Source organism: Neodiprion fabricii, chromosome 2, assembly GCF_021155785.1.
Source record: "Neodiprion fabricii isolate iyNeoFabr1 chromosome 2, iyNeoFabr1.1, whole genome shotgun sequence".
Classification (NCBI taxonomy): Eukaryota; Metazoa; Arthropoda; class Insecta; order Hymenoptera; family Diprionidae; genus Neodiprion; species Neodiprion fabricii.
In genome coordinates, this window is record NC_060240.1 from 3,659,556 (window position 1) to 3,673,691 (window position 14,136).

Below are 14,136 nucleotides of genomic sequence, written 5' to 3' on the forward strand. Positions count from 1 at the left end.
TGATAATTATTATTATTGTTATATTGTATTGTTACAACAGAAGTGTAAAGAAGGAATGAGGCGATATCGAGGATATATACAATATTAACATGTTATTATGCGCGTGTGTTGATTATTTTAATTATTTATTTTCTTCTTTCTGCAATTATCATGACACTTTGTAATATCAGGAGGTTTTATGATCTGTGAAAGTCGAGTTTTTCAGTAAATTTCAACAATATCACGTGTAAATTTATGTACTTAATGGCTTGTTTTGTATTAAAAATTCATTATAGATAGGTACGTACGTACGTACGTACAACGTCGCGAGTCTTTGTCTTGTCGCATGTGCGGTGTAAAATTTTTCTTTACCGTAGTTGGTACGAATAATTATAACATCAGCTCTCTTGTTGGTGTTGTTGTTGTTGTTGTTGTTGCTTATAGAACGCACCTGGATAGCAGACGAATTAGAAATACTATCGTCATCGTTTTCTCCCTTCAACGATTCTTTTCAATGAAAAATCTATCCATACAACACACATTGCAAGCTTTGTTATTATACAATACAATGTTATACATTAATATTATACCTGAACTACAGCGTTGCACTTGAGCTGTGAATTTCGATTTCATTTCCTCGTACTTTTCATTCGAAACGAAAAATTTGAAGAAATAAAATTAATTGAGCAAAAAAAGAAAAAAAAAAGCAGACCGATAACTCCCTGTGCTACACGTATTAATTATAATATAGTAACGAGTCACAGATCGTTTATTTTATTAATTTTATTTCGTTTTGTGTTCTTCTTTTTTTTTTCTTGTAAACAATTGTTCGTGAAATTGTTTTTCATCATTTTCTTTCTTATCGTCAGGCTCGAGGACAGAATCGGACCCGATGGATCGCCGTGTCGAGTTCGGCCGGAAAGACCTTGCCCACCAAGCATGTATCGAGCGCCATCGGGAGCTTGCAATAACGTTCGGCATCCCGCTTGGGGTGCGAGAGGGTCGCCTATGCTCAGACTCATCGGACCTGCCTATGCCGATGGTGAGTCTCTCCTTTCCTTTTCTTTTCTCCATTTGCTACCGGAAGTTGAAGTCAAGCCACGAGTCTGTAACACTCTTTATTTTAACCCTAATTAGGGTCAGACATTATTGTGCCGAATCAATTGTTGGAATAAGATAGTATTCTGTGTATTTTGGGGTCGTTGATGACGAATCTGAAATCAGATTTGAAATATTCAAAATGGCGGATCGCATATGGCGGAGGATAATTTCAAACTTCATCGAATACGGTCAATAAACTCTTACGCAGTGATTTTCGGGGTCACAGATCGGTCTCGCCATCCCGAATTTGCAAAATCTGATCACAGATTCGCAATCAGCGACCCCGAAAACCCCTGGACAGATTTTTTTTCCCCGATTCGATCGAGTTTGATATTTTCGTCGGCCATATTTGATCCGCCATTTTGAATCTTTTGAATCAACGATTAAGAAATTACCTCTATGATAGCGATTTGTAAATCTATCTTCTGAAATATCGTCAACCTGACAATTGATCGATCGATTGATTGAAACAATTCTGATAATATGTATAATCGTTGCGACAGATGAGGAATAACATTAAGAGAAGCCGGAAGTAGGATGTTTGATTTGAAATAACGCGGGAAAAAAGAAACGAATTAAGTGGATGCCGGTTCGATCGGAAATGCTAATCATAGTTCGTGCATATCTTACAATTGGAAACGAATGTCGAGTGCGATATAATGGGGCAGGCATGCGAGCAGTGGGTCAAGAAGGGAAAGTGAAAATACAAGCGCGTGCGTGCATCCTACCTTATAATGCCTAATCGTAAATCGTCGCAGGAATTTATATTACAGAGCCAATGCCTAAGCGCGCATTTCGGTATGTATGTGAATTGCACAAGGCGGATAGCCAGGTACGCGCACCGGCTAAGAATAACATTATTTTATAACCTCTGTCCACACACTTCTTCGATTATTTTCGATTAGGATGTGCGTGCGGGCTTTTATATTTTACATATGTATATATATATATATATATGTATGTGTGCCTGTGTGTATAAAATACAAGCGGACGTTCAAATCGGCGCATCGCCTGAATGCCGATAATACTACTCGGGAAAATAGAGAGTGAATGAATTGCCGTTGCAGGGTATAAATGTATGAAATATATGGGTCATTCCATATAATATTTACAATTGACGAATAAATTTGTCTGATGTATTTTCTGTTCTTTTGTATTTAATACGGAAATAATTTGAATGTGATTTTTTTATTTCGACATGGTTCGTAAAATTTTTAATTTATGAATTAATTTCGACGTTTCGGAGTCGGAAAAATTCCAATGTTTCTAGATCGCAAACAATTTCATTTAAAAAAACAAAAAGATGTGATTCATAATCGTGCAAACTTTGCTTTTAGGAATAAATGAGAAAAAAATGCTTTGTTTGTTGTGTACAACGAAGATGCGATTTCTTTGAAAGAAAAATAGTATTTACAAAAAAAAATAAAAAATATGAACCTCTCTAAAATCATTTTTTCGAGGATTCAAATTTTCATCATAGTTCGTGAAATATATCATAAAAATTTCAAAGTTTACCGTCAAATAGTACTGGAATTTGAGAAAAAAAAAACTTTCACATCGATGCTTTGTTTCAAATCGTTTCAAAATTGTTAAAAAACTAGTAGATTCGTTCGGTTTCATTTTACGATGGTTCGTTTTATTCGGATGAGTATTAAAAAAAAACATTTTTATTATTATCCATATATAATTTACTGAAGTTGGTTTTCCTTCTTCTTTCATAGTCAATTCAGTATTGCTAGTTATTTTTTCTCATCACCATCGATTTCAATGTTGTATTAAATTGAATAAATTCGACAATCCCAAAATGATGAAAATAAAGTTGTACATTGTATTTTTAATAAATAATATTCTGATTAGAATGAGGTTAAGCATCAATATCTCAACTTATCATCTTGTGGGTGTAAAAAAATAATTTTTATTTATTTACTTTTTTTATCTTCATACTTTCAATAGATTTTAGTTGAGGCGAAGCTTCGACGCTGTGTTTAGAAATCGATAGACGAATAGTTATTGATCGTTTCTTTCTTATCGAATATACAAAAGACTTTTCTTTGTTGCTTTATTTGAAACGCGTGCATTGGTGCAGTGATCCCGAGTTGGTAAAAGTAGATCGGTAAAATAATATCTTTAACACAACGAGACAGCGACGAAAAACAATACAACGTCTTACAAATACATAAAAGGTATATAAAATAATACAATTATATTCATGCAGTCGAAGTAAAAGTGATTTTCACCCTTTACGGTTCATCGGAGACATTTGAAATTCGGCGTTGGTACAAAATATATTCACACACAAATTCAATTATTATGCTACATAAATAACACGGATTTCTTAGGCATCAGGTGATTATGCAATTTAGCAATGCCAATTAGACTATTCCAATTCCGATTTCTTCTTCTTCTTCTTCTTCTTCATCCGTTACGATATTATTTATATGTATTTATTTTTACTTATATCTTCCTTGTTCTTTTTTTAATTTTTTTTTTTTCTTGAGACGCGGTTGAAATTTAAAATTTGAAAAGCTTCAAGCGCCTAATTCCGAATTTTTCGTTGGTGAAACTTGAAGTGAAGAAATGAAACTTTGACGAAACGTCAAAAATTTCTTTACTTCAAGTTTCGCTGGTAAATAATTCGGAATTACGGACTTCTGAAACTTTTCCAATTCGGAACTTCAGCCCCGCGCCGTTTCATTCGTTTCATCGGATAGAATCGTTTCTACTAGCCGCTTATCGCCTAATTTCAAAGATCTTAAAACACCACCGTGTACATCAATTTGTCCCCGATACTCGATGCTTTCCCTAAAATCGCCTTTGTACAAAATTCTTGGCGACGAAAACAAAAAAATTAAAAAAAAAACAAAAAACCAAATATCCATCGTTTTGAATCCGTGCCGATTGTGAAGAATTATCGTTTGATGAAATAAAGTAAAACGAAAATCGTTCTTCACGAGAATCATATCGCGTATAATCATCGACGAAAATATTAGATGTTTGTAAAAAAAAAAAAAAAAAACGACAGAGATGAGAAAATAAATCGATCGTTACAACAATGTTTATAAATTAATTATCATACATACATATATAGTATATATATCGAAGGATGACGGGCAAGGCTTGTTCGTTGCAGTGCAAGAGCATCGTGATACCCCGTTCGACATCGATTTTATTTTCGAACGCGCGATACGAAACGAAAGTAGGTATGAAAGTAAGAACGTCAAAGAAAGTAAGTAAGCGACTCGCCTCGACGGCATACCTGTACCTGTATTATGTACATACACACAGGCCAATAACAGCGGTCACGAGACTCGCGAGTCCGCGTGTGCTGACCTCAAAATATAAGTGAAATGTCTTTCGCGATACGCTTTTAAGGTTGGGAAAGATTTCTTTCTTTTTTTTTTCTTTTCTTTTTTTACTCGCTTTCCTCCTTCCTCTTCCTTTCTGGACCTTTGTGAATTTTGATTAATCGCACAGGCTTAATGTATGCGTACGTTATACTTTGTGCAGTACTTTGTACATCCATTTTTTTTTTATACTATTAACAACCTTATACTCGAGAAGAAAGACGACGTATTACAGACCTTGAAGTGCACACCTGCTGCAGTGTGCAATTATTATTTATCCTGCAGACGAAAGGTCGTTCATTCATAAAAATGCAGGCAAGAAGCGATGCGTTGTGTGTATGTATGTACCGGGACGATCTCTTGAAACTTGAAAATGAACCGCGCATGCGCGAGTTTTGTCCGCTGTTCGTGCAGGCTGGCCAACCCGAATTTTCAGCTGTCAAACTCTTTCTGCCGGCGATGTGGTTGATACGAATTTTCGAGGTTAGAATCTCGGATAATCGAGGCGGTGACTCGGAAAGGTTTGGGAAGCATTTGTTATCGGGTCGGAAAGTTGATTCTTCAAAGATCGGTCGGAATTCAACGCTTACGCTCTTTGAAAACTCGAAACGTCCACATTTTGCGCAGGTTGGCCCGCCTGCATCGCGGACAAGAATATCGCTGCGGGAAGATTTCGCCGACCAATGAGATTTAATTATCTGGCGCATGCGCGGTTGATTTTCAAGTTTCAAGAGATTATCCCGGCATACGTGTTATAAATACCGGTGTGTGTAATAATAACCTTACCTGAATGTACATAGATACAATAACAAAAACGATTTTGTAATTCGCCGTGAGAGAGTTTTTCAATATTTTTCTTCCATGTATGTATATATATAAATATCAGAAAATTTACGCTATATATTTGAATTTTAATTGGTAATAAAAAATAGAGATATGAAGGAAACAGGTGTTACATGAAATTGGGGAAAAAGAATGAAAAAATTTACAACTAATTACGGAACGAATCGTTTATTTAATACATAATATTACGTGAGGTATAGCTTTTGGTAATAAACATTTAAAAGAGAAAAAAAAAAAAAAACGAAAAACAGCATCGCAGATATATACCAATATATATGTATATAATTGTGAAAGTATATTATATTTTACATAATATATTTCATCCTAATTCGTCAAGGTAGAACGCACTATTATTTTGAAAATTTTCGGACAATATTTTATTCCATTCTATAACTTAAGGAGGAAATAAGTCAACTGACAAATTTTACAATCCGCGTTTCCAATTTTGCCCGACATTGAGAGAAAGAGAGATAAGAAAATATCAAATGTTCATTTTGTTTCAAAGTTGTTATATTAATGATACACGTACAGTACCTCTGTGCATGTATGTGGGTATAAAATTTGTGGAAAGTGGGTCGTTGTCGAAGAGCTTTGTACAGATTACATTGTATCACATGCGCACACTGCACCTTTCTTACAATTAGTGTTGCACTGAAAGTAAAGATCCTCAAAATACTTCCGGGAATTGTGTATGCAGGCTGCATTTATACCTAAGTGTAACTACGTATTTACATTACATACATACATACATACATACACAGTTACTCCAATTAAAACTTCGTCCGCACGGTTTTCACAAGCTGTACTGTAATTTAATGGTAGTAACAATTTCTCACGAATTTTTCGATCAATTATTTATTATATACACAAATTGCAACATTTTCTTTTCTTTTTTTTTTTCCTTTTTTTTTTACAGAACGATCCTTTACTTTTTTCATTCTTATCTTAGAGCAGTAAAAAAAAAAAAACGTTAATTTTTTTTCAAACCTGCTCTAAAATATGAAACTAATATTACCTATATTTACTTCGTCGCAGAGAATTTGTTAACTGTTGAAAAATTTCAAAACAATTGTTCGATTTTTGGATATCAGTTTTCAAAAAAAAAAAAAAAATTATGCTACAGATCCGTTGATACGAGTTTTTCAGACGAAATTGTACAATGTTATATATATATATGTCATTCCGCAAACAGTTTTTGCGAATATCGAGATGAGGGGAAAAAAACACACACACTCATTTCTATTCTTACAGCAGAAAATTCTCGAATCGTTTAATTTCGCTTAATGGCTCGCCAATAATTATAAAAAAAAAAAGGAAAAAAAAGAGAAGAAATAATTAACTTCTTTTGACGAAAATAACTGTTTGCAATACAATAAATATATGCCACTTGACCCCGGTGGTTTATTTACTTATTTTTTTTTTCTCACTCCTTCCTTGATCATCGTTAATATTTTACGTGCAGTGTTTTTTTTCGTACCGCGAGAATGTGTGAAATTCTTTATACATATTCGTTGAGCTGTCATGCCGGTGCTTTTCTCTCTCTCTCTCTCTCTCTCTCTCTCTCCCTCTCTCTCTCTCTTTCTCTCTCGCGTACCATCATGATCGCAAACTTTCTCCATTCTCGAGTGGTTCAACGAGCTAAACAGGAACACACCGGTATCTTTTGTCTACTCTCATTCTCGTTACCTCTTTTCTTTTTATCTTTTTTTTTTTTTTTTCTTTCTTTCTTCTTCATTTTCAACGTCTAATACAATTTCAGCATCTCATCTCAATTCATCCGATGTCTTTAATTCTCTTCCAATGAAGAAATTTGTTGCGAATTTTTAGTCGTTGCCAAATATTATACCGCAGCTGTTGAACCGATTAACTGAATTAAAATTTGGCGAATGAAGAATTACGCGTGGATTACGTAAATCAGGCAATAATCTTGGTATAAAATGAAAAAAAGACCAAGAAAATTGATGGACAAATTGTACGTTACACCTGCAACCGGGTGTAACGTTGAATAATCGGCAATGCAGAGCCGCGCGTATAGAACTGTGAAGAACTTTCGAGTTTCATTAATTCTTTCGTAAACATGCTGAAGGCGTTGGGCTGTGGGATATAAATTTGAACCTTACCAGTGTACCATGATCTGTATAAAATCGGTGAAAACCTCGGCTGTGTTTCGGTTACAATTTAGCAATTTTTAATTCAATGTGGCCGGCTGAAAGAGACGAGGAGGATAAAACAGGTGCGAAAAGTCGCCGATGCGGACGACAAGGAGAAAAAAATTAACCCTTTCAGTCCCACATTTCTAAACTCAATATTTTGGCCTGAATTTTGTCAGTCGGGGATTTTTTTCGCAGTCGCTGATCAGGACTCTGAAGTCAGAATTGGATGATTTCTAAATCCAAGATGGCGGATTCAATATGGCGGGCGTAAAATCGAAAAAACTATAAAAACTCGATAATTCTGGTTGAAACTTGTTACTCGGGGGGTTTTTGGGGTTATACGAAGTAACGAAGATCATTTGAAGTTCCAAGTAAACGCTGAGCATCCCATTGTTGTTAAGATTGGATATCTTATTGTAGATACCTTTATACATGGTGCATATAATAGGTACGTATGTATAAAATGAGGCGACGAAAGTGAATTGCATCGGCCATTAGCGGAAGAAATTAAATATTTCTCGTAATTCGTATACCTGTAACATTTATACAGGTGTAGATGTAAAAGGTATCGAGAGATGCGTGTAGGGATTATTATGGAAGATTCGGTAACGATGATATATGAGCTCGGTACACGGCACCACGCGTCACGGGCGGCGTGTGAATAGAATTTCCTAATAACCCCGTGAAACTCGAGGCAAGATTGTTATTACACCGACTGTCCAAGAATATAATGATTGTGGTGAGAATGAGCAAAAAAAAAAAAACAAAAACAAAAGATACCAAAAAAAAAAAAAAGAAAACACGATTATGCGGGAGAGTAATTATATTGTAAAGTAAACAGGCCTTTGATAGATGGTTTTTACTTTATATACGCGGTGCAGCAAACTCGCTGTTGCAAGATCGTATTGGGGGGGGGGGGGTTACGATTAATTTCATCGATTCGACTCATGAATCTTTATTAACTTTTCTTCCTCGTTATCAAAGCGTATAATGTGTACAAATGCGACAGATGATGAGAATAGAAGAGAGTGGAAAAATTTTCAGAATATTTTCGTAAGGTCCTATTACAAGTTGAAACGTGCCGCGCGCTATACACGTTCTCTAATCGAATTTATGTAAACTTTCACTGAAGCAACTATATAACAGCAGCGTCATTCAATGGTATTAGTATAGATTTACAATAGAATTCTTATACGTGTATAATACGAATTTAGGAAAGTACAGGAGATTGAAATTCCTAGTACATGATACATTATAAAGACCGTGTAATGTCGGTGTAGCCTTAACCTGGAGTTCTAAATTATTCTAACGTTAATGTGTAGGGTTCGATTGAAAGAGACGAAAATTTCCACACGTTCACTTTGGCACGTGGCATTGATCGATAGCGGTTTAATTCGATTCGGGGGAAAAAAAGGGAACGTTTTTATTTTACACCACTCTATATAGCGGCGTTGTTTCCGAATTAAATTCATTACCACACAACTCGGTGTGAAATAAATACTACTGCTAGCTTGAGAATGATAATTAGAAACGTTGTTGTTGTTGTTGTTGTTGTTTTACGTCCACTTGTTTCGCAACTTAAACTCATCTTCATTCCACGGCTTGCCATTAGGACCTCTTACAGAGTTGCAATTGCCGTCGCCTCGGATGTGTTTTGCATAATTTTACCTCTCACTTTGTAATTTATAATTTATAATTAACCGGCTGTTATAAAGTTCTCGTCACGTGCCTCCTGAAAATCTGTGCAAATGGGACGTGAGGCCTTATTTTTTCGTATTTTTTTCAATAATCAAGTTTCGCGCGAGGCGTTATATATAACGTCCAAGGAATGTTCATAAAATATTTCGTAACAAGTTGTTTCGTTTCTTTTTTTCTTCTTTTTTTTTTTAATTTTGATCGTTTTTTCTTCTTTTCCACACTTTTATTTCTTATATATTCTTTCTCTCTTTCTCTCTCTCTCTCTCTCTCTCTCTCTCTCTCTCTCTCTCTCTTTCCCTCTGCGTTGCTTCTTAATTCTTATCACTTGATGATTTCGCAAGATTTTTAAACAGAACCGAGGTATATGTTTATATAATAATTTTGAATATGAATGACAAGGATGTAATATACGAATCTTGCATGTGCCAAGCTGTCTGACCATTTTTATGATACCTCGGATATTTCTTTATTTCGCTTCGTTTTTCGGTTTCTTTTTCCACCTCTTTTTCTGGTATTTATTGCGAGGACGCGTATTGAGCAATTCTGTTTCACACTATATTAGTCTGGTACATAGTTTTTACGAAACACTTTTTAGCGATAATGAGATAGTCACAGCCTGCTACTGTTAATTTTACTGCCGCTACTGCTGCTGCTACTGCCAGGATTTGAAAACCGATACTTATTGCGTAACTTTGGCAAGAGCAAAAGCAATGCCGTGGTGGTGATTATAATTCGTGCGAAAGATGTTCCAAACTTTCATTTTAACTGCAGGCCAGCCAAACCCGTGACTATTACTCAACGAGTTTGAAACGCTGTATCAAAACACTGCGCGATGTTTGGTTCTTAATTGTTTTATCTGATCCTTTTAACGAGCCCAATTATCATAGTGCACGGATTAACCATTCACCAGCGGTTGATTTACTAGCGTAGAAACGAAGAATACAAGTTAAAAAACCTGGGTGTATATAATACGAGATCATCGACCTGTCGTTCGCCTTTTTCAAATAAAATACCGTCATCCTCTAAATCGTGTCGATTCATTCTTATCGTTAATCAACTATAATTTGCCAATTGTATCTTTCGAGAGAATCTCGCTTCAATTTGCCGCCTACATATTCTCTTCTATATCCGCATAAATGCATGTTGAATTGTATAAAATGAGGCGGTATTTTACGCCATGTCTCTTCTACCGTATTACTGCGTAACGTGTTGCATGCAACAAGGCGTACCTGCAACCCCTGAATTATCGCAACAAGAATAACGCGATAGCATTTAAATTCCCTAGAATTATTCAAGCAATCATTTTACCGAGCACGATTTGTTTTTCAGGAATCAGCAAACCGAGACAATCGGTAGGGACTCACGCATTGCCGCTACCCTTCGATGTTGTATCGTCGCTTCGTCGAGACTCTGCACATCACGAAGGACTTGCCAGCTTGGCCGGGGTGTGGGCGGAATTATTGTTGCGGGACATAGCCGAGACGATGAATCCGAAAGGGATTGATTGCTGCGGTGTGAACGGCCCAAATCACGCCGAGTGCTATTCGACCTGGAGCGAAAACGGGGGGAGTGAAGTTTGCAGAAACTACACTCGTTCGCTGCCGACCCTTACCGCGACCAGCTGCAAATTCGAGACCAGGGAGCAGATGAACGCCGTGTCCGGGTACCTCGACGGTTCCGATCTCTACGGGAACACCGACCAGGACCTTCACGCCATTAGGACCTACTCCCATGGAAGGGTTAGCTTGGCCGCGTGCAAGAAGTGCGAAGACGGCACGGCCCTCGGTGCCCTTTACCGCACCCTCTTCCTCGAGCACAATCGCCTGGCCGATGGCCTCGCCGAGGTAAACGATCACTGGGAGGACGCGAAGGTCTTCCTGGAGGCACGGCGCATAGTCATTTCCGAACTGCAGCACGTCACGATTAACGAATTCGTACCAAGCATTCTCGGCGAGGCGGCCTTCGTCAACGCCGACCTGAAACCGGTAAGGAGCGGGTTTTACTCCGGGTACTCGTCGACCAATCGCGGCGGCGTTTTTGACTCCGTCGCGCTTGGCGCTCTGCGCGCGCTTCTCTCCCTCAACAACGGATCCGTCAGTCTCGAGGACCTTCTCGCCAGGCCGGCAAGGCAGGTGAGCCTCAGGATTCCCGGCGTAGATAACGGAGATTGGGACGAAGCCGAGAGAGCCATCCACGCGGCCAGGGATCACGGAGTGCCTGGTTACCCGCACTTCGTTTCTTACTGTTCGGGCAACGATCGCATGATCAATTTCACCGACTTCGAGTACACGATGAGCGAGGATGACGTCGAGGGACTTCGTGGGCTCTACGCGACCGCCGAGGATGTCGATTTACTCGTCGGAGGGACCTTCGAAAAACCTACCGAAGCAGCTGCCGTTGGACCGACTTTCGGATGTTTGCTCAGAGAGCAATTCGTAAAGCTGAGAAACTCGGACAGGTTTTGGTACGAAAATGATCTGCCGCCGTCCGGTCTTACCGCCGAACAGCTGGCCGAGGTCAGGCGAGTATCGCTTGCTGGTATCATCTGCAAGAACACCGGAATAGCGAAAATTCAACCGATGGCTTTCATTCAGCAGGACCCGTACCTGAATGTCAAGATAAATTGCGACCAGCACGGTATAGCCGACCTCGCCGCGTGGCGGGAACATCCCACGCCGGACATGATATCCGACAATTCGATGACCTCCGTTATTGCCAAGGAGGTCACGTCCGAGTTGACCCCCGAGGTGATCGCCAACGCGGTCAGGAAGGCCGAGCAGGACCTCGTGGTGCGAAAACAGCTGGAGTACAACGCCTGGCTCGAGCAGAAGACCGCTGATCCCAAATCACCCATCGGTACCGCGGCCAGCTTTTCGAAGGCCAGTAAAGACGCCCTACTTCTAGCAAACTCCTCGATACTCTTCGAGCTCGCGACAAACGAGATTATAAACGGGGCACATGGTCTACGTAGACGAAAACGACAGATTTTCGACTCATCCGACAACGTTCTCGGCTTTCCCAACAACGAGTTCAGCGACATATTGCAGACCGTCGACATATCCAGCTTCCTTCAGAGCCAGACTACCCCAGACGAGCTCGACTGTCCACCCGACGACAGTCCCTGCGATCCAAGCTCCCCGTTCAGAACCCTCAGTGGGCACTGCAACAATCTTCGCAATCCAAAACTGGGTACCGCGCTCACCACCTTCGCGAGACTCCTACCTCCCATTTACGAGGACGGTGTATCGAAACCGCGAATGAACTCCATAACCGGCATACCTCTGCCCAACCCCAGAGTCATCTCGACCGTTATTCACCCCGATATATCAAATCTTCACAATCGATACACTCTGATGGTAATGCAGTTCGCACAGTTCGTCGATCACGATATGACCATGACTCCGATCCACAAGGGTTTCCACGAGTCGATACCGAGCTGCAGATCTTGCGACTCGGCCCGCACCGTGCATCCTGAGTGTAATCCGTTCCCCATACCACCCGGCGATCATTTCTATCCAACGGTGAACGTCTCCTCCGGGGCGAGACTCTGCATACCTTCGATGAGGTCGCTGCCCGGTCAGCAACAGCTCGGACCGCGTGAACAGATCAACCAGAACACGGCCTTCCTCGACGGCTCTGTTATATACGGTGAAAACGACTGCGTTTGCCAGGTTCTTCGCACGTTCAACGGCCGAATGAATATCACACGTCATCCGAACCGCGGAAAAGATCTTTTGCCGCAAACGGCGACTCATCCTGAATGCAAAACGAGATCCGGGTACTGTTTCATCGGCGGTGATGGCCGCGTCTCCGAGCAGCCCGCACTCGCCGTTATGCACACTCTTTGGGTACGCGAGCACAACCGAATCATGGAGGGTCTCAGACAGGTGAACCCGCATTGGGACGGTGAAAAGCTTTTCCAACACTCGCGAAGGATCATTTCCGCCATGCTTCAGCACTTGGTTTACAACGAGTTTCTGCCGAGGATACTCGGCTGGAACGCGGTTAGTCTGTACGGTCTGAAACTACTGCCACAGGGATACTACAAGGAGTACTCGCCCACGTGTAACCCCAGTGTACTGAACGAATTTGCAGCCGCGGCTTTCAGGATCGGACATTCGCTTCTCAGACCTCACTTGCCCAGGATGGATTCAAACTTCCAGAACATCGATCCGCCCATTTTGCTTCGTGACGGTTTCTTCAATCCGGACATGCTCTACGATCCGGGAATGGTTGACGAGATGATAAGAGGCCTTGTTTCTACGCCTATGGAGACTCTCGATCAGTTTATAACCGGCGAGGTGACCAATCATCTTTTCGAAAACAGGGGGATCCCCCACTCGGGTGTTGATTTGATCGCCCTCAACGTACAGAGAGCTAGGGACCACGGTATCCCATCATACAACAACTACAGAGCACTCTGCAATCTGAAACGTGCTACGACCTTCGAGGACCTTTCGAGAGAAATGGCGCCGGAAGTTATCGCCCGGCTTAAGCGGATCTATGCCTCGGTCGACGACATCGATCTGTTCCCCGGCGGTATGAGCGAGCGACCCCTTCAGGGCGGTTTGGTCGGACCCACCTTCGCATGCATCATAGCCATACAGTTCAGACAGTCCCGTAAGTGCGACAGGTTCTGGTACGAGACCGACGACCCCAACATTCGGTTCACGGAGCACCAATTGGCCGAGATAAGGAAGACGACGCTGTCCAAGGTGATATGCGAGAACATGGATCAACACCAGGATATGCAACGCGCCGCGTTCGATCTTCCGAGCAATTTCCTCAACCCCAGGGTACCCTGCTCGTCTATGCCGCACATGGACTTTGCCGCCTGGCGAGAAACCAGCCACGGATGCCAAATCGGCAGTCGCAATGTCGCCGTTGGTGAATCCGGATTCCCAACGCCTTGCACCAGCTGTGTATGCACTGCCGAAGGAGTGAGTATAAGCCAGTTCTTACGTACGAAATCTCCCCTGACAAAACATCCTCGATAAAATCTCGAGGAGAAAATTCCT

The 14,136-nt window shown here is 40.6% G+C and overlaps 1 protein-coding gene across 2 annotated transcripts in view; it reads left to right on the forward strand.

The window, feature by feature from the left end:
* Window positions 1-14,136, forward strand: part of LOC124176272 (peroxidasin homolog pxn-2) — a 37,776-nt gene that overhangs the window by 21,140 nt on the left and 2,500 nt on the right. For both annotated transcript variants that reach the window (XM_046557331.1, XM_046557332.1), the window contains 2 exons: window positions 849-1,021; window positions 10,448-14,058. In XM_046557331.1, coding sequence (XP_046413287.1) covers window positions 849-1,021; window positions 10,448-14,058 — 3,784 coding nt within the window. The remainder of the gene's footprint in view (window positions 1-848; window positions 1,022-10,447; window positions 14,059-14,136) is intronic.